Raw genomic sequence first — 21,330 nt, 5'->3', positions numbered from 1 at the left:
CACACACACTCATACAGACACACACACACACTCATACAGACACACACACACACTCATACAGACACACACACACTCATACAGACACACACACACTCATACAGACACACACACACTCATACAGACACACACACACTCATACAGACACACACACACTCATACAGACACACAGACTGTCTCTCTTATGCACACACTCATACACACACAGACACAAACACACAAAGATTCTCACACACACACACACTCATACAGACACACACACACACACTCATACAGACACACACACTCTCACACTCATACAGACACACACACTCATACAGACACACACACTCTCACACTCATACAGACACACACACTCTCCCACTCATATAGACACACACACACACTCATACAGACACACAGACTCTCTCACACTCAGACACACACACTCTCACACTCATACAGACACACACACACACACACTCATACAGACACACAGACTCTCTCACACTCATACAGACACACACACACACACACACTCATACAGACACACACACACACACTCACAGACACACACACACACACTCATACAGACACACACACACACAAACATACAGACACACACACACTCATACAGACACACACACACTCATACAGACACACACACACACTCATACAGACACACACACACACACTCATACAGACACACACACACACTCATACAGACACACACACACACTCATACAGACACACACACACACACACACTCATACAGACACACACACACACACACTCATACAGACACACACACACACTCATACAGACACACACACACACATTCTCCATGACAATAACCCACACCAGCAGGCACCGAGTTACCTCCTGTGAGTACAGAGACTCACAGGTACCTCCTCACCACTCAGTCTGTTTCCTGCACTGTGGGCTGACAGTTGCCATCAGCAGCTCCCTGAACCTTGGAAATGGGAACACCCACAGGACTAAAAGAAACCAGCAGTTGGATTTCTCCGGCTGGCCCCCATCGATTCTGCGATTGAATAAGACAGGACAGGAATGATGCAATTCATGTAGCTTTATTCGGCTATTCTGGTGTCACACAACCTTGTAACAGGATTCAGAGATACAATGATAGGAATTCAGAAACCCTTCCCTGATAACATGCCCCCTTAGACCCACACCCCTGACTTGCACTCCTCAGGGGGTGGGTTGTGGAGGAGTGGGGGGGTGCGGGTAATGAATGGTTTGGGGGTTTCACTTTGGGAAGGGTTCTGATCAACAGTGCTCAATATCCCAGACACTGAAGATTTTCAGTAACATTGCCATCGCTGGTGCCCTCTCCACAATGGCTCAACATCCTCCAGTGCCTCGATGCCAAGTATGAGTGAGGTGATGGAACGAGTGTCCAACCTGCCCCCCCCAAACACTCAGACACTCATTTCCCATGCAGATTAAATTGAAAAAGAGAGAGAGAGAGAGAGGTGAGGAGAAGGAAGTGGGAGCTGGTTTAAGGTAATAACTTGGCACCATGTTGAGTGTTATGTTTAATCTCTATGTAACTTTAATTTATTTTAAAATGAAAAGTGTTGAGGTTTTTTTTTTGCACAAGCTGAGTCTGAACCCTATGAGCATTAACAGCGAACAGCACTCAGCACTGTGCCAGGACACTGTGTGGAGTATAACATGTCTCATTCACACGTGATACCTCCGGAAAGAGCACACATAGTGCCACGTCCTCCTGCAATCAGGTCCCCACTCTGTCTGTCTGCCCTTTGTCTCTTTCTCTCTCTCAGTCTGCCCTTTGTCTCTGTCTCTCTCTCAGTCTGCCCTTTGTCTCTGTCTCTCTCTCAGTCTGCCCTTTGTCTCTGTCTCTCTGTCTGCCCATTGTCTCTTTCTGTCTGTCTGTCTCTCTCAGTCTGCCCTTTGTCTCTGCCCCTCTCTCAGTCTGCCCTTTGTCTCTGTCTCTCTCTGTCAGTCTGCCCTTTGTCTCTGTCTCTCTCTGTCAGTCTGCCCTTTGTCTCTCTCTGTCTGTCTGACTCTCTCTGTCTCTCTCTGTCTGCCCTTTGTCTCTTTCTGTCTGTCTGTCTCTCTGTCTGTCTGCCCTTTGTCTCTCTCTCAGTCTGCCCTTTGTCTCTGTCTCTCTCTGTCAGTCTGCCCTTTGTCTCTCTGTCTCTCTCTGTAAGTCTGCCCTTTGTCTCTCTCTCAGTCTGCCCTTTGTCTCTGTCTCTCTCTGTCAGTCTGCCCTTTGTCTCTCTGTCTGACTCTCTGTCTCTCTCTCTCTGTCTGCCCTTTGCCTCTTTCTGTCTGTCTGTCTGCCCTTTGTCGCTCTCTCCCTCAGTCTGCCCTTTGTCTCTCTCTGTCTGTCTGTCTCTCTCTCCCTGTCTTTGTCTCTCTCTCCCTGTCTCTCTCTCTCCCCCCGTCTCTCTCTCTCCCCATCCCCCCGTCTCTCTCTCTCTCCCCCTCCCCCCGTCTCTCTCTCTCTCCCCCTCCCCCCGTCTCTCTCCCTCTCCCCCCCTCCCTCTGTCTCTCTCTCTCTCTCTCTCGGTGTGGGATTCTGGGCCCCAGTTGCAGAGAGAGGAGGGCAGTTAGCAGTCGGTGGTGATCTTTGCTGAGAGGTCCTGAATTCTTCGCGAGCTGCAGGTCTTACACAGGATGTGACCGTCCAATGGGTAGCAGCCGCACCCCTCTCCCTCCGACGACAGGACGAATCCACAGTCCTGCGGATGTCAAAAGGGAAACAGAGTGAGTGGAAGGAGAGAACAGCCCACGGACATTTTAAAGACAGAACCCGCATTCCTATCACTTCCTCAAAACATCCCAAACCGCCATCCCAGCCAATGAAGTCGCTCAAGTGATCACTCTTGTAAATGTAAGAAATGAGGCAGAGATTTGGCGCACAGCAAGATCCCACAACCAGCCATGTGATAGCGATGCGTACTTTCCGTTCCTGAGGTGGGTTGAGAGGGTAAAGGTCAGCCAGGAACACTGGGGAGAACTCTCCTGTTCGACACGTAGTGGCTGAGGGATTAGTAACACATCAATCCAAAGGGCCTCAGTTTAATGTCTCATTTGAAAGATGGCACCTCCGATAGTGCAGCACTCCCTCAGTACTGACCCTCCGACAGTGCGGCACTCCCTCAGTACTGACCCTCCGACAGTGCGGCACTCCCTCAGTACTGACCCTCCGACAGTGCGGCACTCCTTCAGTACTGACCCTCCGACAGTGCGGCACTCCCTCAGTACTGACCCTCCGACAGTGCGGCACTCCCTCAGTACTGACCCTCCGACAGTGCGGCGCTCCCTCAGTACTGACCCTCCGACAGTGCGGCGCTCCCTCAGTACTGACCCTCCGACAGTGCGGCGCTCCCTCAGTACTGATCCTCCGACAGTGCGGCGCTCCCTCAGTACTGATCCTCCGACAGTGCGGCGCTCCCTCAGTACTGATCCTCCGACAGTGCGGCGCTCCCTCAGTACTGACCCTCCGACAGTGCAGCGCTCCCTCCGTACTGATCCTCCGACATTGCGGCTTTCCCTCAGTACTGACTCTCTGACAGTGCGGCTTTCCCACAGTACTGACCCTCCGACAGTGCGGCTTTCCCACAGTACTGACCCTCCGACAGTGCGGCACTTCCTCAGTACTGACCCTCCGACAGTGCGGCACTCCCTCAGTACTGACCCTCCGACAGTGCGGCACTCCCTCAGTACTGACCCTCCGACAGTGCGGCACTCCCTCAGTACTGACCCTCCGACAGTGCGGCACTCCCTCAGTACTGACCCTCCGACAGTGCGGCACTCCCTCAGTACTGACCCTCCGACAGTGCGGCGCTCCCTCATTACTGACCCTCCGACAGTGAAGCGCTCCCTCAGTACTGACCCTCTGACAGTGCGGCGCTCCCTCAGCACTGACCCTCTGACAGTGTGGCGCTCCCTCAGTACTGACCCTCTGACAGTGCAGCACTTCCTCAGTACTGACCCTCCGACAGTGCTGCACTCCCTCAGTACTGGCCCTCTGACAGTGCGGCACTCCCTCAGTACTGACCCTCCGACAGTGCGGCACTCCCTCAGTACTGACCCTCCGACAGTGCGGCACTCCCTCAGTACTGACCCTCCGACAGTGCGGCACTCCCTCAGTACTGACCCTCCGACAGTGCGGCACTCCCTCAGTACTGCACTGGGAGACTCTTGAGTAGGATTTGAACCCAGAACCTTCTTACCCAAAAGGTGAGGACAGCACCCACATGGCTCAAAGTCAAAAGGAAACAATCCCTCCACAGGCTGACTGATCCTCCCACCCGCCTCGCCCTCGGTTGGCTAAACAAACTGAACCTTGTGCCAATGTGGTGCCCTGCAGTTTAATCTCCATTCTCACCTCAGCTGGAATGAGTCAGCTGAGGGTTAGCGAGGTGGAGGCGGGGGGGGAGGAGGGGGCTGTGAAATCAGTCAAGGCTCGAGCCAGAGATCACCGTCCAGGCGCATAGGTTGGCGAGTGGGGTGGGGGGGGGGTGGAGGTCACATGGATGCAACAGGATTGCAGCGATGCCCCACCCGGTTGAACAGCCCGTCGCCAACCCTACCCCAAACCAGCCCGGCTCAAGCAGGGGAGGGTGGGGGACCGAGGGAGGAACAGGAGGAGGCCCTCGTGCCCATCGAGCTTCTTCCGCCATTCTGTTACCTCACGGCTGATCTGGTATCTTCACTCCGCCCAACCACCTTGGCCCTGTAACCCCTTAATCCCCTTACCCAACAAAAATCCTATCCACCTCAGTTTTGAAATTTCCAATTGACCCCCCCCCCCAACCTACCTCCCCAGCCTCAGGGGGAGTGGAGGGGGTGGTGTTGGTGGGGAGAGAGTTCCAGGTTCCTGCTCCCCTTTGGGTGAGGAAGTGCTTCCTGACATCACCCCTCAACGGCCTGGCTCGAATTTTAAGGTTCTGTCCACCGCCCCCCCCACCGACTTTTCTGGATCCCCCTCCCCCACCAACCCCAGCCCCCACCAACCCCACCCCCACCCCTCCACACCCCGCAACAGAGCAAATAGTTTCCCTCAATCGACCCTGTCAAATCCTTTAATCATTTTGCAAGTGCTGGTGGTTAAAAGAAACACGACACAGTCCACCACAGGTCTACGTCCCTCTAAGGGAAAAGATAAATCAAACGTGGTTAACGAAAGACGTTAAATATTGCATCGGGTCAAAGGGAGGGGCTTATAAGGTTGCCAGTAAAAGTGACACGCCCGAGGATTAGGAGCAACTTAGAACCCAGCAAAGGAGGACCAAGAAACCGATAAAGGGAAAAGTAGAATACGAACGCAAACTAGCGAGGAACATAAAAGGCAGATGGAAAACACTCCTTTCGGTATGTGAAACAAGACAAGGTTAGCAAGGACAAATATGGGCCCACTATGGGTGGGAGGGGACTGGAGAATTTATAAGGGAAATGGCGGAGAATCTAAACAATTACTTTGTGTCTGGCTTCACGGAAGGTGGTTCAGAAAATCTCCCAGAAATACTAGGCAGCCGAGGGACTTGTGAGAACTGAGGAACTAAAAGGAATTAGTGTCAGCAAAGAGGCAGTACTCGGAAAGTTAACTGGATTGAAGGCTGATAAATCCCCTGGATCAGATGAGGTTCGTCCCTGAGTGTTGAAGGAGGTGGTGAGAGAGTTAGTGGGTGTATTGGTGGTTATCTTCCAAACTTCTATAGATTCTGGAGAGGCTCCTGCCGACTGGAAAGTAGCAAATGTAACCCCGCTAATTAAGGCGGAAGGAAGAAGGAGAAAGGAGAGCTAAGATGCAGTTTGACATCAGTTAGAATCTATTATAAAGGATGTGATAACTGGACCTTTGGAAAAGAATGGTAAAATTGGGCAGAGTCAATACGGGTTTATGAAAGGGAAAATCATGTTTGACCTATCGCTGGAGTTTTTTTTGAGGATGTTACTCGTAACATTGATAAAGGAGAACCGGTAGATGTGGTGTGTTTGGATTTTCAGGTGGCTTTTGATAAGGTCACGTACAGGGGATCAGTAAAGAATATTAGACCATACGGGATTGGGGGTAATATACTGGTACGGATTGAGAATTGGCTAACAGAAAGCAGAGAGTAGGAACAAATGGATCATTCTCAGGCTGGCAGGCTGTCGCTATTGGGATACTTGCAAGGATCAGTACTAGATCCACAGCTGTTCACAATCTATATAAGTTATTTGGATGTGGGGACCAATTGGTAATATTTCCAATTTTGCTGATGACATCTAACTGGGTGGGAATGTAAGTCGTGAGGAGGATGCAAGGAGGTTTCAGAGGATTTGGACAGGTTAAGTGAATGGGCTAGAGCATGGCAGATGGAATATAATGTGAATCAGTGTGAAGTTATTCACTTTGGTAGAAAAATAACAGAAAAAATATTTCTTAAATGGTGAGAGGTTGGGAAGTGCGGGTGTCCATAGGGACCTGGGTGTCCTTGTTCGTGAGTCGCTAAAAGTTAGCACGCAGGGTGCAGCAAGCAGTTAGGAAGGTAAATGGTATGCTAGCCACCATCGTGAGGGAATGTGAGTACAGGAATAAGGATGTCTTGCTGCAGTTATTTAGAGTCTTGGTGATCTCTCACAAAGAGTATCGTGTACAGCTTTGGTCCCCTTATCTGAGGGTTATACTTGCTACAGATTAAGTCCTGTGATGGTGGGATTGTCTTATGAGGAGAGATTGAGGAGGCTGGGTCTGCATTCCCTAGAGTTCCAAAGAATGAGGGGTGACCTCGTTGAAACTTACGAGATTCTTACAGGACCTGACAGGGTGGATGTAGATAAGACGTTTCCCCTGGCTGGCGAGTCTAGAGCCAGGGGATATAATCTCAGGATAAGGAGTAGGCCATTTAAGACGGGGGAACGAGGAGGAGTTTCTTCACCCAGAGGGTGGTGAGTCTTTGGAATTCTCTACCCCAGGGAGCTGTGGAAGCTCAATCATTGAGCATGTTCAAGACAGGAATTGATAGATTTCTGCGGACATGAGGGGATTTGGAGACAGGTTGGGAAACTGGCATTGAGGTAGTGATCCACCACCATCGAATTGAATGGCAGAGCAGGCTCAATGGGCCGAATTGGCTACACCTGCTCCTGTCTTCCAGCCCTGGGTTGATCAGGTCACCCCTTGGTCATCTGCACTCAAGGAGGTACAAGCCCAGTCTGTGCAGCTCGAGAATTGCAGTGAGTTCTTACCTCACACTTGTAACAGTTCACATGAAAGCTGCGATCCAGAGCGACGATCCTTACAGTCTCCTCCTGACCGGCCTCAGGCATGATGGGCTTCGCACAGACAGAACAGCGTGGAGCAAACTTCCTGTTCAAGACAAAATTGCAAAAGTGCTCAGCTGCAGGATAAAGGGGTGTTGGAAAAACATCGGTCCCACTGGCGGAGCAGGTAAATCTGTCCAAACTCACGACCGCAACCATCTAGCAGGACAAGGCCAGCAGATAGATGGGGACCACCACCTGGAAGTTCCCCTCCAAGTCACTCACCATCCTGACTCGGAAATATATCCGCCATTCCTTCACTGTCAATGGGTCAAAATCCTGGAACTCCCTCCCTAACAGCGCTGCGGGGGTACCTACACCACATGGACTGCAGCGGCTCAAGAAGGCAGCTCACCACCACCAAGGGGCAACTAGGGATGGGCAATAAATGGTCTAGACAGCGACGCTCACATCCCAAGAAGGAATTTTTAAAAATGAAAGATTCACTAAGAAATCCGATCAGGAATTCAGGAGAAACTTAATACCCAGCCCGAGAGTGTTCCAGTCCAATCCAGAGATTTGAACACATAATCTGGGCAGATACTCCCAGTGCAGTACCGAGGGAGTGCCGCACTGTCGGAGGGTCAGTACTGAGGGTGTGCCGCGCTGTTGGAGGGTCAGTACTGAGGGAGTGCCGTGCTGTCGGAGGGTCAGTACTGAGGGAGTGCCGCGCTGTCGGAGGGTAAGTACTGTGGGAGTGCCGCGCTGTCGGAGGGTCAGTACTGAGGGAGTGCCGCACTGTCGGAGGGTCAGTACTGAGGGAGTGCCGCACTGTCGGAGGGTCAGTACTGTGGGAGTGCCGCACTGTCGGAGGGTCAGTACTGTGGGAGTGCCGCGCTGTTGGAGGGTCAGTACTGAGGGAGTGCTGCACTGTCGGAGGGTCAGTACTGAGGGAGTGCCGCACTGTTGGAGGGTCAGTACTGAGGGAGTGCTGCACTGTCGGAGGGTCAGTACTGAGGGAGTGCTGCACTGTCGGAGGGTCAGTACTGAGGGAGTGCCGCACTGTCGGAGCGTCAGTACTGTGGGAGTGCCGCACTGTCGGAGGGTCAGTACTGAGGGAGTGCTGCACTGTCGGAGGGTCAGTACTGAGGGAGTGCCGCACTGTCGGAGCGTCAGTACTGTGGGAGTGCCGCGCTGTCGGAGGGTCAGTACTGAGGGAGTGCTGCACTGTCGGAGGGTCAGTACTGTGGGAGTGCCGCACTGTCGGAGGGTCAGTACTGAGGGAGTGCCGTGCTGTCGGAGCGTCAGTACTGTGGGAGTGCCGCGCTGTCGGAGGGTCAGTACTGAGGGAGTGCTGCACTGTCGGAGGGTCAGTACTGAGGGAGTGCCGCACTGTCGGAGGGTAAGTACTGAGGGAGTGCCGCACTGTCAGAACATCACTTTTGGATGCAATAATTACTGAGGAATCTTCTGCCATCTCAGTGCTTGTAAATGATCCCCAGCGTGATCTGCTGCAGTGTTCTCTCCGGTATCCTAGGGTCAATATTTATTCTTCAAACAACATCAGTGAAAGACAGTTTTTCTGGTCATTCGATGAAGAGGGAGTGGGAGGAGGCTTCTGGGAAGCATGGAAGCTTATTGCAAGAACTGGATCTGCAACTAGCTTTATGTGGGGAGCCTGGTATTCAAAACCATGTGGGTGTTTTGGCAGAGTAAAGGCAGGAGGGTCGGTAACCAGAGGGACACAGATTGAAGAGAATCGGGGAAAAGGACCAGAGGGGGAGATGAGGAGAAGGTTTTTTTTACACAGCGAGTTGTGGTGATCTGGAAGGTGCTGCCTGAAAGGGCGGGGGAAGCAGATTCAATAGGAACTTTCAACAGGGGAATTGGATAAATACCTGAAGGGGAAAATGTGCAGGGGCTATTGGGGAAAGGGCAGGGGGTTGGGGGGAAGGGAGTGGGGTGAATTGGATAGTTCTATCAAAGAGCCAGCACAGGGATGATGGGCAGAATGGTGTCCTGTGCTGTTGGAACCCAAAAAAACTTTAAGTAGATCAGAATGATCTAATTCCAGCAATATTCACTCTAACCCCGTGCTGTACCTGTCCTGGGAGTGTTTGATGGCGACAGTGTAGAGGGAGCTTTACTCTGTATCTAACCCCGTGCTGTACCTGTCCTGGGAGTGTTTGATGGGGACTGTGTAGAGGAGATTTACTCTGTATCTAACCCCGTGCTGTACCTGTCCTGGGAGTGTTTGATGGGGACAGTGTAGAGGGAGATTTACTCTGTATCTAACCCCATGCTGTACCTGTCCTGGGAGTGTTTGATGGGGACAGTGTAGAGGGAGATTTACTCTGTATCTAACCCCGTGCTGTACCTGTCCTGGGAGTGTTTGATGGGGACAGTGTAGAGGGAGATTTACTCTGTATCTAACCTCGTGCTGTACCTGTCCTGGGAGTGTTTGATGGGGACAGCTTAGAGGGAGATTTACTCTGTATCTAACCCCGTGCTGTACCTGTCCTGGGAGTGTTTGATGGGGACAGTTTAGAGGGAGATTTACTCTGTATCTAACCCCGTGCTGTACCTGTCCTGGGAGTGTTTGATGGGGACAGTGTAGAGGGAGCTTTACTCTGTATCTAACCCCGTGCTGTACCTGTCCTGGGAGTGTTTGATGTGGACGGTGTAGAGGGAGATTTACTCTGTATCTAACCTCGTGCTGTACCTGTCCTGGGAGTGTTTGATGGGGTCAGTGTAGAGGGAGATTTACTATGTATCTAACCCCGTGCTGTACCTGTCCTGGGAGTGTTTGATGTGGACGGTGTAGAGGGAGATTTACTCTGTATCTAACACAATGCACTTACATGTGGAAGTCCTCGATGCAGTGTATCTGGCTGGTGGCGTCCACAGTGAAGGGGATCCCATCCAGACACCGGTGACAGACAACACAGGTGAAGCACTGTGGGTGGTAGGCACGGCCCATGGCTCTCAGGATCCTGTCCATGATGGGCTTGGAGCAGACCGAACATTGCTCCAGGGTGTTCTGTATGGGAGACAGGATAAAACAATCAGGATAACAATTCTCAGTCTGTAGCTAGAAGGCCTCAGCTCTGAGACATAATCCAGGCCAGCACTCCAGTGCGCCACTGAGCGAGTAGATAATCGAGCACCATTTGGGCAAGAACAAACCGGACTTTCTATAGCACCATTCACCATTTTGAGATGAGGTACTTTTTGAAGTGTCGTTCCTGTTGTACTGTAGGAAACCTGGCCAACAATTTGCGCACAGCAAGCTCCCACAAACAGCAGTGTGAGAATCATCTGTTTCTGTCAGCATGTTCTCCATGTCACGATATCCCGATGGGTCTGGGGGGGGGGCGGGTGTTGGTGATAAAATTCTCTTTCCTCTCTTCCTCTTTCTCATTTAGAACATCAACTTCAGAGCTCAGGGAAGACACAAATGCTCCGACTGAGACTGCGCAGTCAGCTGAACGGACCACATTGTTGCAGTAACAGTAGCGGCCTTTGGAGGGCAGCATTGGCCAGCGTTTGCACTGAGGCGAGTGTTATGAGACCCTGTGCTTCAGGAACACAGATGACACACGGCCTGCTCAGCCTGATGCTTCCTGAACTTGGCGCTGGATCAACCAATTATTAACCCAGCAAGTACAAATCTCTCTCTCCGCAAGCTACCATTGAGACAGACTGACAGGTGATAGAAAACGGCTGGGCAAGCTACCCACTGAGGCACAGATATGCATCGTAACCACCTGCGTCCCACGTGCATCGTAACCACCCGCGTCCCACGTGCATCGTAACCACCCGCGTCCCACGTGCATCGTAACCACCCGCGTCCCACGTGCATCGTAACCACCCGCGTCCCACGTGCATCGTAACCACCCGCGTCCCATGTGCATCGTAACCACCCGCGTCCCACGTGCATCGTAACCACCCGCGTCCCACGTGCATCGTAACCACCCGCGTCCCACGTGCATCGTAACCACCCGCGTCCCACGTGCATCGTAACCACCCGCGTCCCACGTGCATCGTAACCACCCGCGTCCCACGTGCACTGTAGCCAGTCACGCACCAAGTGTACTATAACCAGTGTGCACTACATGCATTGTAACCGACCGTTCACTACATGCATCGTAACTGGATGTGCATCATAACTAGCTGTGCACGACATGCATCGTAGCACACTGCGCTAAGTGCATCGTAACTAGCTGAGTGTTGCATGCATCCTAACAGTCTGTGTGCTACGTGCATCATAACTGGCTGTGCTACGGGCATCGTAACCTACTGTATGCTACATGCATCGTAACAGTCTGTGTGCTACGTGCATCGTAACTTGTCACCTGCTACATACATTTTAAACAGCCACACATGCGTCGTAGCAACCCCTACACTAGGTGCATCGTAACTGGCCGAGTGCTTCATGCATCGTAACAGTCTATGTACTACGTGCATCGTAACAGTCTGTGTGCTACGTGCATCGTAACTTGTCACCTGCTACATACGCTGTAAATGGCCACACACCACACGCATCGTAGCACCCCACACTAGGTGCATCGTAACTGGCCGAGCGCTACATGCATCGTAACAGCCTGTGTGCTATGTGCATCGTAACTGGCCACGCTGTGTGCGTCGTGGGACCCCATGCTACGTTCATCGTAACCGGCTGTGCGCCACCTGCATCGTAACTCGTCATGTGCTAGGTGCACCGTAAATGGCCACCCGCATCATAGGTGGCCGCTCCTGTGCGCGGTCGTAGCCAGCTGCACACTACATTGCTTCGTATCCGGCCGCGCAACGTGCATCGTAAACGGCCGCTCGCTCCGCGTGCTTTGTAGCCGGCCACGCGCTCCGGCACCGTAACCAGCGGCGTGCTACTTACGATGTAACAGGACTCGCAGTACGATTTCTTGTCGATGGCGTAGAAAGGCTGGCCCCTCAGTTGGCAGTGGCAGGTCATGCAGGTGAAACACTCAACGTGAAAGACCTGGTCCATGGCGATGCAGCCTGTTCCATCTCCCACCACATTCTCACCGCACCGAGCACAGCGACCTGGCGATCAGAAATGTAAGCGAGGCTCAGAACCTCCAGCGACGACGACAAGGGACTCCCGTAACTCGGCCGATCCCCAGTAACTAACGGGCTGGCGTTTGTAACTCCTCCTTACCTTTGACCTGGGGTGGCAGTTGTGGGTGGGGGGGTGGGGGGAGGTACAAGTATCTGAACCTTCCCCCACCCCGCTCCCTCCCTGACCTTTGTGAAATCTCGGTGATTAAACACTGCTCCAGGGTCCTGAATCAGGCAGCCTCAAGCTTTCACTGCCAGCAACAGGCACAGGAGTCTTATAGCACAGAAGGAGGCCATTTGGCCCATCGTGCATGTGCTGGCTCTTTAAAACAGTTAGTCGCACAGCAACCCCCCACCACCCCCCCCACCAATGCTCTTTCCCCATAGCCCTTCAAATTTTTCCCCTTCAAGTGTTTATCCAATTCCCTGTTGAAAGTTCCTATTGAATCTGCTTCCCCCACCCTTTCAGGCAGCGCCTTCCAGATCACAACAACTCTCTGCGTAAAAAAAACCTTCTCCTCATCTCCCCCTCTGGTCCTTTTCCCGATTCTCTTCAATCTGTGTCCCTCTGGTTACCGACCCTCCCACCATTGGAAACAGATTCTCCTCATTTACTCTCTATCAAGCCCATGCCTTGGCGCAAAAGTAAAACAGGAAAGGTGGCCAAACCATGGCTTACAAGGGAACTTAGAATAATTAGTGTTAGATACAAGGAAGAGGCATTCAAATTGGCCAGAAAAAACAACAGACCTGAGGATTGGGAGCAGTTTAGAATTCAACAAAAGAGAACCAAGGTATTGATTAAGAAGAGGAAATATAGAGTACGAGAGTAAGTTTGCGGGAAACATAAAAACTGACTGTAAAAGTTTCTATTGGTATGTGAAGAGAAAAAGATTGGTGAAGATAAATGTAGGTCCCTTACAGTCAGAAGCAGGGGAATTTATAATGGGGAACATAGAAATGGCTGACCAACTAAATACATACTTTGGTTCTGTCTTCACAAAGGAGGACATGAATAACATACCAGAAATGTTGAGGAACACAGGGTTTAGTGAGAGGAAGGAACTGAAAGAAATCAGTATTACTAGGGAAATGGTGTTGGGGAAGTTGATGGGATTGAAGGCCGATAAATCCCTGGGGCCTGATAATCTACATCCCAGAGTACTTAAGGAAGTGGCCCGAGAAATAGTAGAAGCATTGGTGGTCATCTTCCGAGATTCTATAGACTCTGGAACAGTTCCTACAGATTAGAGGGTAGCTAATGTAATCCCATATTTAAAAAGGGAGGCAGAGAGAAAACAGGGAATTATAGACCAGTCAGCCTGATATCGGTAGTGGGGAAAATTCTAGAGCCCATTATAAAAGATGTAATAGCTGAGCACGTGGAAAACAATGGCAGAATTGGACAGAGGCGGCATGGATTTATGAAAGGGAAATCATGCTTGACAAATCTACTGGAATTTTTGGAGGATGTAACGAGTAGTGTTGCTGAGGGGGGCGCCAGTGGATGTGGTTTATTTGGACTTTCAGAAGGCTTTCGACGAAGTCCCACATAAGAGATTAGCGTGTAAAATTAAAGTACATGGGATTGGGGGTAGTGTATTGAGATGGATAGAAAACTGGTTGGCAGACAGGAAACAAAGAGAAGGAATAAACTGGTCTTTTTCCAAATGGCAGGCAGTGACTAATGGGGTACCGCAGGGATCGGTGCTGGGACCCCAGTTATTCACAATATATATTAATGATTTAGATGAGGGAATTAAATGTAATATCTCCAAATTTGCAGATGACACAAAGCTGGGTGGGAGGGTGAGCTGTGAGGAGGATGCAGAGATGCTTCAGTGTGATTTGGACAAGCTGAGTGAGTGGGCAAATGTATGGGAGATGCAGTATAAAGTGGATAAGTGTGAGGGTATCCACTTTGGTAGCAAAAACAGGAAGGCAGATTATTATCTGAATAGCTATAAATTGAGAGAGGGGAATGTGCAACAAGACCTGTGTGTCCTTGTACACCAGTCGCTGAAGGTAAGCATGCAGGTTCAGCAGGTGGTAAAGAAGGCAAATGGTATGTTGCCTTCATAGCCAGAGGATTCGAGTACAGGAACAGGGATGTCTTGCTGCAATTGTACAGGGCCTTGGTGAGACCACACCTGGAATATTGTGTGCAGTTTTGGCCTCCTTATCTGAGGAAGGATATTCTTGCTATAGAGGGAGAGCAGCCAAGGTTTACCAGACTGATTCCTGGGATGGTTGGACTGACATATGAGGTGAGATTGAGTCGATTAGGATTATATTCACTGGAGTTCAGAAGAATGAGGGGAATGTCATAGAAACCCATAAAATTCTAACAGGACTAGACAGGGTAGATGCAGGAAGGATGTTCCTGATGGTGGGGAGTCCAGAACCAGGGCTCACAGTCTGAGGATACGGGGTAGACCATTTAGGACTGAGATGAGGAGAAATGTCTTCACCCAGAGAGTGGTAAACCTGTGGAATTCGTCACCACAGAAAGTAGTTGAGGCCAAAACATTGTATGTTTTCAGGAAGGAGTTAGATTATAGCTCTTGGGGTGAAAGGGATCAAAGTGTATGGGGAGAAAGCGGGAGCAGGTTATTGAGTTGGATGATCAGCCATGATCATAATGAATGGGGGAGCAGGCTCGAAGGGCTGAATGGCCTTCTCCTGCTCCTAGTTTCTATGATAGGACAGTCAGCGATATCCGTCCACCTGGCCCAGCACAACCTGGTGACCGAGCGCAAAGAGGGATTTTAAACTAACTCCTGTCCTGTCGGCAACTCCTCCACACACCGACCCCACGGCGGGGGGGGTGGGGGGGGGAAACACACACTCACCGAAATACTCCTCGGACGGAGGGTTGTTCATGTCGTGGACCAGTTTCTTGGTGATTCGATCGAGTTCCTCCTCCGGCCTGTTGGTCTGTGTCTGACCCCCCACAGGAGGCCCATAAGGAGCCTGCAGACACAACAAGGGACGTTACAAACCTGAATCGGCCGTTTGTGATCTGTGCCCCGCCGAATCCTATCCCATTGCTTCACCACCTCCTCCTCACCACCTTTAATCCACATTCCACCACCCCCCCCCACCCCCACCCCCACCAACCCACCTTCTGGACTCTTCCCCCCCCACCCCACATCGGAGGAGACGGATTCTCTCCGTCGACCCTGTCTCAAACCCCCCCTCGATCAGGTCGCCCCTTAATCTTCCACACTCGAGGGAACACAAGCCCAGTCGTCTGTGAGACCACCCCCCTCCTCCTCCTCGTAACTTAACCCCTTCAGTCCCACCGCGCCACCCAGCTACCCTTCATCGTCCGACAGCCCTTTTCAGTGACCGTGAAGCCTTCAGAGACCCTTCAAGACCCACCTGGGCTCACTCCTGTCCTTCAGGGAAGCCCCTGGTGTCCCTACCCGGTCTGGCTGACAACGACCCCCCCGACCCACAGCAATGCAGTCAACTCTTAAGTAGCCGAGCAACAAAACAACCATCTGATGGGCAACTCAGGAAGGGCAATAATAAATTCTGCCCTTCCCAGCGACACCCAAAGAGTGTCCACTGCCTCAGCACACTGTGCTTACAGGTGTGTGTGACCAACTGGCCTCTCGCTGGTCCCTCTCTCTCTCTCTTCAGGTACCACCCCCTAAGAGGGTGTTGGCGATCATGGACCTCCATGTTAACCTTGCTCTGGAGGTGTGGATCATCGTCATTGGTACATTCACCCAGTTTGCGATGCTCTTTAAAAAAGATCGTCCTTTGTCTACCTCGATCCCTTTTACCGTCGATCTTTCCCATCAGCAACAGACTTTCTAGATCATGGTTTCTTATCAGGTGCCCAGGGAATTCCGACTGCATCTTCCTAATATTCTTTCGGTCTCTCTCTCTCTCTCTCTCCCACACTTGTACCTGACACACTTCAGCCCATTCAACTCTCTGATGCCTGTACCCTATTCACCCATAACTCCCCCCCGACCCCCACCGTCCCCACCCCAGCCCCCTTCTCGCTTTGAGATAAACGACGCCTCCATTCTAAAACCTCCATCCTCGTTTTCAAATTCCTCTGCGGGCCCTCGTCCCCTCCCTACCTCCGCAATCTCCTCCAGCCTCACAACCCTCCGAGATCTCGGCCCTCCTCCGATTCCGGCCTCTCGAGGGTCGTCCCCCCCCACCCCCCCTAAGACGCTCCTCAAAAACCGGCCTCGATGACCCAAGCTTTCAGTCGCCTGTCTTGACACCTCCTCACGTGGGCTTGGGCACAAATTTGGTTCGAGAACCGCTGCTGTGAAGCACTTTGGGGGCACTGTTGTTGCATTGAAAGGTGCTATACCATTGCAGGGTGCTGCGCGTTGAGTGGTCCTTGTCTTACCTTTGGGAGGTGACTGCTGGCAGTGGGCGGGGGTGGTGGTGGAGGTGGCAGTTCCTCGCTGTAACCGCTCTTCTTGGTGCCAAAGGGCTGGTACTGGCCTGACGGCTTGGGTCCACCACTGTAGAAGGAGAGGTCCGGCCTCCTGACACCCCCGTACATCCCCTCGGGGCCGTAGGGCGCCTCTGGGTGGCCGGCGGGGCCTCCGGCCAAGGGGGAGGGCGGATACCAGCTCGGAGAGGCCGGAGCAGCCTCCGGGGCCTGAGGGCCCGAGGCGTAGGAAGGCTCGGGGTACCTGTGCTGCGGGGCTCGGTAGGCCGGCTCGGGGTGCTGGTGGGCATAGGCCGGAGTGCCCTGTCGAGGCGCAGGAGGCCCATAGGCCTGTTCGGCCTGGCGGCCGGGCTGGGTGTAACTGGGCACCGGCTGGGCTACTTTGACCTGCACGTTGAAGGTGGGGCCGGTGGACGTCGAGGCTGTGGTGTAGGAGGCCGCCACCGGCTGGGGGTACGGCCTCGAGACAGGGGCGCAGGTGTAGGCCGCGGGCTGGGGCGGGGAGGCATTGTAGGCCCCTGGGTGGGCGGCGCTGCTGTAGGCCGGAGGGTGGGAGGAGGCGTTGCCATAGGCAACCGGCCTGGAGGTGGAGAAGGCCTCAGGCTGCCCGGGTGCCTTCGTGGCCATGGTGACAGACGGCTGGGCCAGAGGTTTGTACGCAGGCAGCTGTTTGGGTGGAATGTTGGCCGGTTGGGAATGATAGGAGGCCAGGCCTGGAGAGATGCCGCTGTCGTAATTCTGCAAAAGAAAAAGAAATACAGAGCTAGAGGCCGGAGAAACATTCCAATTCCAGGATAATATCGTGACTCTGGAATCACAGCAGCCCCCATGACCCCCGTTAATTCTATCCTGTGACCCACTGTCCCAACCATGTGACCCAAGGGTCTCATTGATCATACGGCCCCCCTCGACCCGGTGACCCTGGGACCTCCCCTTCGACCCGGTGACCCTGGGACCTCCCCTTCGACCCGGTGACCCTGGGACCTCCCCTTCGACCCGGTGACCCTGGGACCTCCCCTTCGACCCGGTGACCCTGGGACCTCCCCTTCGACCCGGTGACCCTGGGACCTCCCCTTCGACCCGGTGACGCTGGGACCTCCCCTTCGACCCGGTGACCCTGGGCCCCCCCTCCCCCCTTCAGCCAGGTGACCCCGGCCCCCCCCTCGACCCGGTGACCCCGGCCCCCACCCCCCCCACCCCCCACCACCCGCCTCGACCCTGCAGCCTGGGCCGGCAGCTGCTGCCCTCTCACCTGTCTGGGCCGGGGATGGAATGGCGAGTTATTCTCCATGTCGGCCAGCATGCTGGTCAGAGAGTCGATCTCGGCGTCAATACTCGAGGGGCGATTCACGGGCTTCTCCAAGGGCCTCGTCTGTCAAACAAGACAGGGTTTTAGACACGGCTCATGGTGCAGGATTTTGGGGGGGGTGGGGGCTTTTAGACTGACCTGCCCAGACCCACAGCCTCACTTTCGATTCGAGCCCAACCTGCAGCCTCTGCTCCAACACTGGAGTTCCCAAACCCCCACCTCCGACATGAGGAACTTGGGTCACCTTAGGGAGAGCCCACGAAACAGGAGCAGTAAAGCCCATCGGGTCTGCTCCATCAGTTACCCTAATCCTCAGATCCCTCCATTCCCTCGATTGAAGGAGTCAATAGGGTCGACAGGGAGAAGCCAGATGGGGTTAAGACGCAGACGAGGATCCAATGGGACGGCGGAACAGACACGAGACCCTCCTCCTGCTCCCAGAGCCTTGCCCAGGGTCGTCCGTTCACACGTAACTGGGATTTCTCAGGGTTAATAAATTCGGTTTTTACTGACAATCGTAAACCCAGAACAGATATTATTTTGTTGGGGGGCGGGGAGGGGGGGGGATTTTTTTTTTAAACATCACAACAAGAGACAATCAAGGACTGAGCGTTTTTTGTTAACAGTGAAATGGCCGTCTCCTTGTTGTGTTTATTAGCTGTAGCCCGAGCCCCAGTATCTTCCCCCTCGGCAATAACTGGGTTTGTGCACCCCCCCACCCCAACCCCTCCACACCCCCCCATCCCACCACCCCCCCAACCTCCCCCCACTACCCACCCCACATCCCAGCCCCCACACCCCCCCACCCAACCCACCTACCCAACCCCCACCCACCCCGCCCTCCCCCACCCATCCCAGCCCCCCCACTTATCACCCCCACCCCACACCCCCACCCCTCCCAACCCATCACCCCCACCCCACACCCCCACCCCCCCAACCCATCACCCCCACCCCACACCCCCACCCCCCCCCAACCCATCACCCCCACCCCACACCCCCAACCCCCACCCCACACCCCCAACCCCCACCCCCACCTATCACCCCCACCCCACCCCCACCTATCACCCCCACCCACCCCCACCTATCACCCCTACCCCACCCCCACCTATCACCCCCACCCCACCCCCACCTATCACCCCCACCCCACCCCCACCTATCACCCCCACCCCACCCCCACCTATCACCCCCACCCCACCCCCACCCCACCCCCACCCACCCCCACCCCACACCCCCACCCCTCCCAACCCATCACCCCCACCCCACACCCCCACCCCTCCCAACCCATCACCCCCACCCCACACCCCCACCCCCCCCAACCCATCACCCCCACCCCACACCCCCAACCCCCCCCCAACCCATCACCCCCACCCCACACCCCCAACCCCCACCCCCACCTATCACCCCCACCCCACACCCCCAACCCCCACCCCCACCCATCACCCCCACCCCACACCCCCAACCCCCACCCCCACCCATCACCCCCACCCCACCCCCACCCCACCCCCACCCATCACCCCCACCCCACCCCCACCCATCACCCCACCCCACCCCACCCATCACCCCCACCCCACCCCCACCCATCACCCCCACCCCACCCCCACCCCACCCCCACCCACCCACCCCCACCCCACCCCCACCCATCACCCCCACCCACCCACCCCCACCTATCACCCCCACCCCACCACCACCCACCCACCCCCACCCATCACCCCCACCCCACCCCCACCCATCACCCCCACCCACCCCACCCACCCACCCCCACCTATCACCCCCACCCATCACCCCCACCCCACCACCACCTATCACCCCCACCCCCACCCCCACCCACCCACCACCCACCCCCACCCATCACCACCCACCCACCCCCACCTATCACCCCCACCCCACCCCCACCTATCACCCCCACCCCCACCCACCCACCACCCACCCCCACCCATCACCACCCACCCACCCCCATCTATCACCCCCACCCCACCCCCACCCCACCCCCACCCCCACCCCACCCATCACCACCCACCCACCCCCACCCATCACCCCCACCCCACCCATCACCCCCACCCCACCCCCACCTATCACCCCCACCCCCACCCATCACCCCCACCCCACCCATCACCCCCACCCATCACCCCCACCCCACCCATCACCCCACCCCCACCCCCACCCACCCACCACCCACCCCACCCCCACCCTCACCCCCACCCATCACCCCCACCCCACCCCATCACCCCCACCCCACCCATCACCCCACCCACACCCCCACCCACCCACCCCCACCCATCACCCCCACCCATCACCCCCACCCCACCCATCACCCCCACCCACCCACCACCCCACCCCCACCCATCACCCCCACCCCACCCATCACCCCCACCCCCACCCACCCACCCCCACCCATCACCCCCACCCACCCCCACCTATCACCCCCACCCCCACCCCCACCCCACCACCACCCACCATCACCCACCCCCACCCACCCACCACCCCACCCCCACCCCACCCCACCCCCACCCCACCCCCACCCATCACCCCCACCCCACCCATCACCCCCACCCCACCCCCACCCACCCACCCCCACCCATCACCCCCACCCCACCCCCACCCACCCACCCCCACCCATCACCCCCACCCACCCACCCCCACCCATCAACCCCACCCATCACCCCCACCCATCACCCCCACCCACCCACCACCCAACCCCACCCATCACCCCCACCCACCCACCACCCAACCCCACCTATCACCCCCACCTATCACCCCCACCCACCCCCCTCCCCCTCCCCCCATCACCATGACGGACAATTGGACAAACAGCCACCCCGGCCTCTGTCTGGGGTAACGACAGCCTGTGCTCGCCGCCGCCCCCCCACCCCCCCTCCCCCTCTCCCCCCCCCTCTCCCCGACTACAGCGTGGGACCCTCACCTGTGGCTGGTGGGGTGCCTGAGGCTGGGCCTGGTCCCAGGACACAGAGCTCCTCTCCTCCCTCCCTCCGGGCTCTGGTGGGTAGCGATGCTCAGCGGACATGACTGTCGAGGGAAGGAATGGCCTGCGGACCTCGGCGGAACTCCACAAAACCAGTCCTACCAAAAGAGACAAGCCGTTTGATTACAGGTTAACATAAAGGGCAAAAACTAAGGCAGACCAAATTGCAAAGGTCAGTGGCAGGCTGGAAGATTGGGAAACTTTTGAAGATCAACAGAGGGTTACTAAAAAAGTAATAAAAAGAGCAAAAGGTAAATTATGAAAGAAAACTAGCGCAAAATGTAAAAACTGATAGCAAAAGCTTCTACAAGT

At 54.9% G+C, this 21,330-nt stretch overlaps 1 protein-coding gene across 3 annotated transcripts; it reads right to left on the bottom strand.

The window, feature by feature from the left end:
• Positions 1 to 2,344: 2,344 nt before the first annotated feature.
• On the bottom strand, positions 2,345 to 21,116 carry LOC121272370 (lipoma-preferred partner homolog). 3 transcript variants are annotated; one of them, XR_005941877.1, is made up of 9 exons: positions 20,959 to 21,116; positions 17,982 to 18,101; positions 16,682 to 17,467; positions 15,153 to 15,273; positions 12,116 to 12,285; positions 10,083 to 10,261; positions 7,207 to 7,327; positions 2,527 to 2,708; positions 2,345 to 2,404 (listed from the first exon to the last, which is right to left on the bottom strand). XR_005941877.1 is itself a non-coding variant. In XM_041179016.1 (8 exons), exons 1-8 carry the CDS (start codon positions 21,058 to 21,060, stop codon positions 2,577 to 2,579), a joined length of 1,731 nt encoding a protein of 576 aa, XP_041034950.1. In that variant the 5' UTR covers positions 21,061 to 21,116; the 3' UTR covers positions 2,489 to 2,576. The 3 variants fall into 3 exon arrangements, 1 of the variants encoding a protein (XP_041034950.1); XR_005941876.1 differs by lacking the exon at positions 2,345 to 2,404 and adding an exon at positions 2,462 to 2,482 and having other exon boundaries at positions 2,519 to 2,708; XM_041179016.1 differs by lacking the exon at positions 2,345 to 2,404 and having other exon boundaries at positions 2,489 to 2,708.
• Between the last annotated feature and the right edge of the window lie 214 nt (positions 21,117 to 21,330).

The sequence above is a fragment of the Carcharodon carcharias genome, chromosome 33 (genome assembly GCF_017639515.1).
Source record: "Carcharodon carcharias isolate sCarCar2 chromosome 33, sCarCar2.pri, whole genome shotgun sequence".
NCBI classification, from domain to species: Eukaryota; Metazoa; Chordata; class Chondrichthyes; order Lamniformes; family Lamnidae; genus Carcharodon; species Carcharodon carcharias.
This window is presented reverse-complemented; position numbering and strand designations above follow the sequence as displayed.

Excerpts from the sequence above, each read along its gene's own strand:
- LOC121272370 (XM_041179016.1), bottom strand. The coding sequence starts at position 21,060 with ATGTCCGCTGAGCATCGCTACCCACCAGAGCCCGGAGGGAGGGAGGAG. Across the intron at positions 15,274-16,681 it reads CCAGCAGTCACCTCCCAAAG|GCTCCTTATGGGCCTCCTGT; the intron begins GTAAGACAAGGA and ends TTGTGTCTGCAG. Across the intron at positions 12,286-15,152 it reads TCCGTCCGAGGAGTATTTCG|GTCGCTGTGCTCGGTGCGGT; the intron begins GTGAGTGTGTGT and ends TCTGATCGCCAG.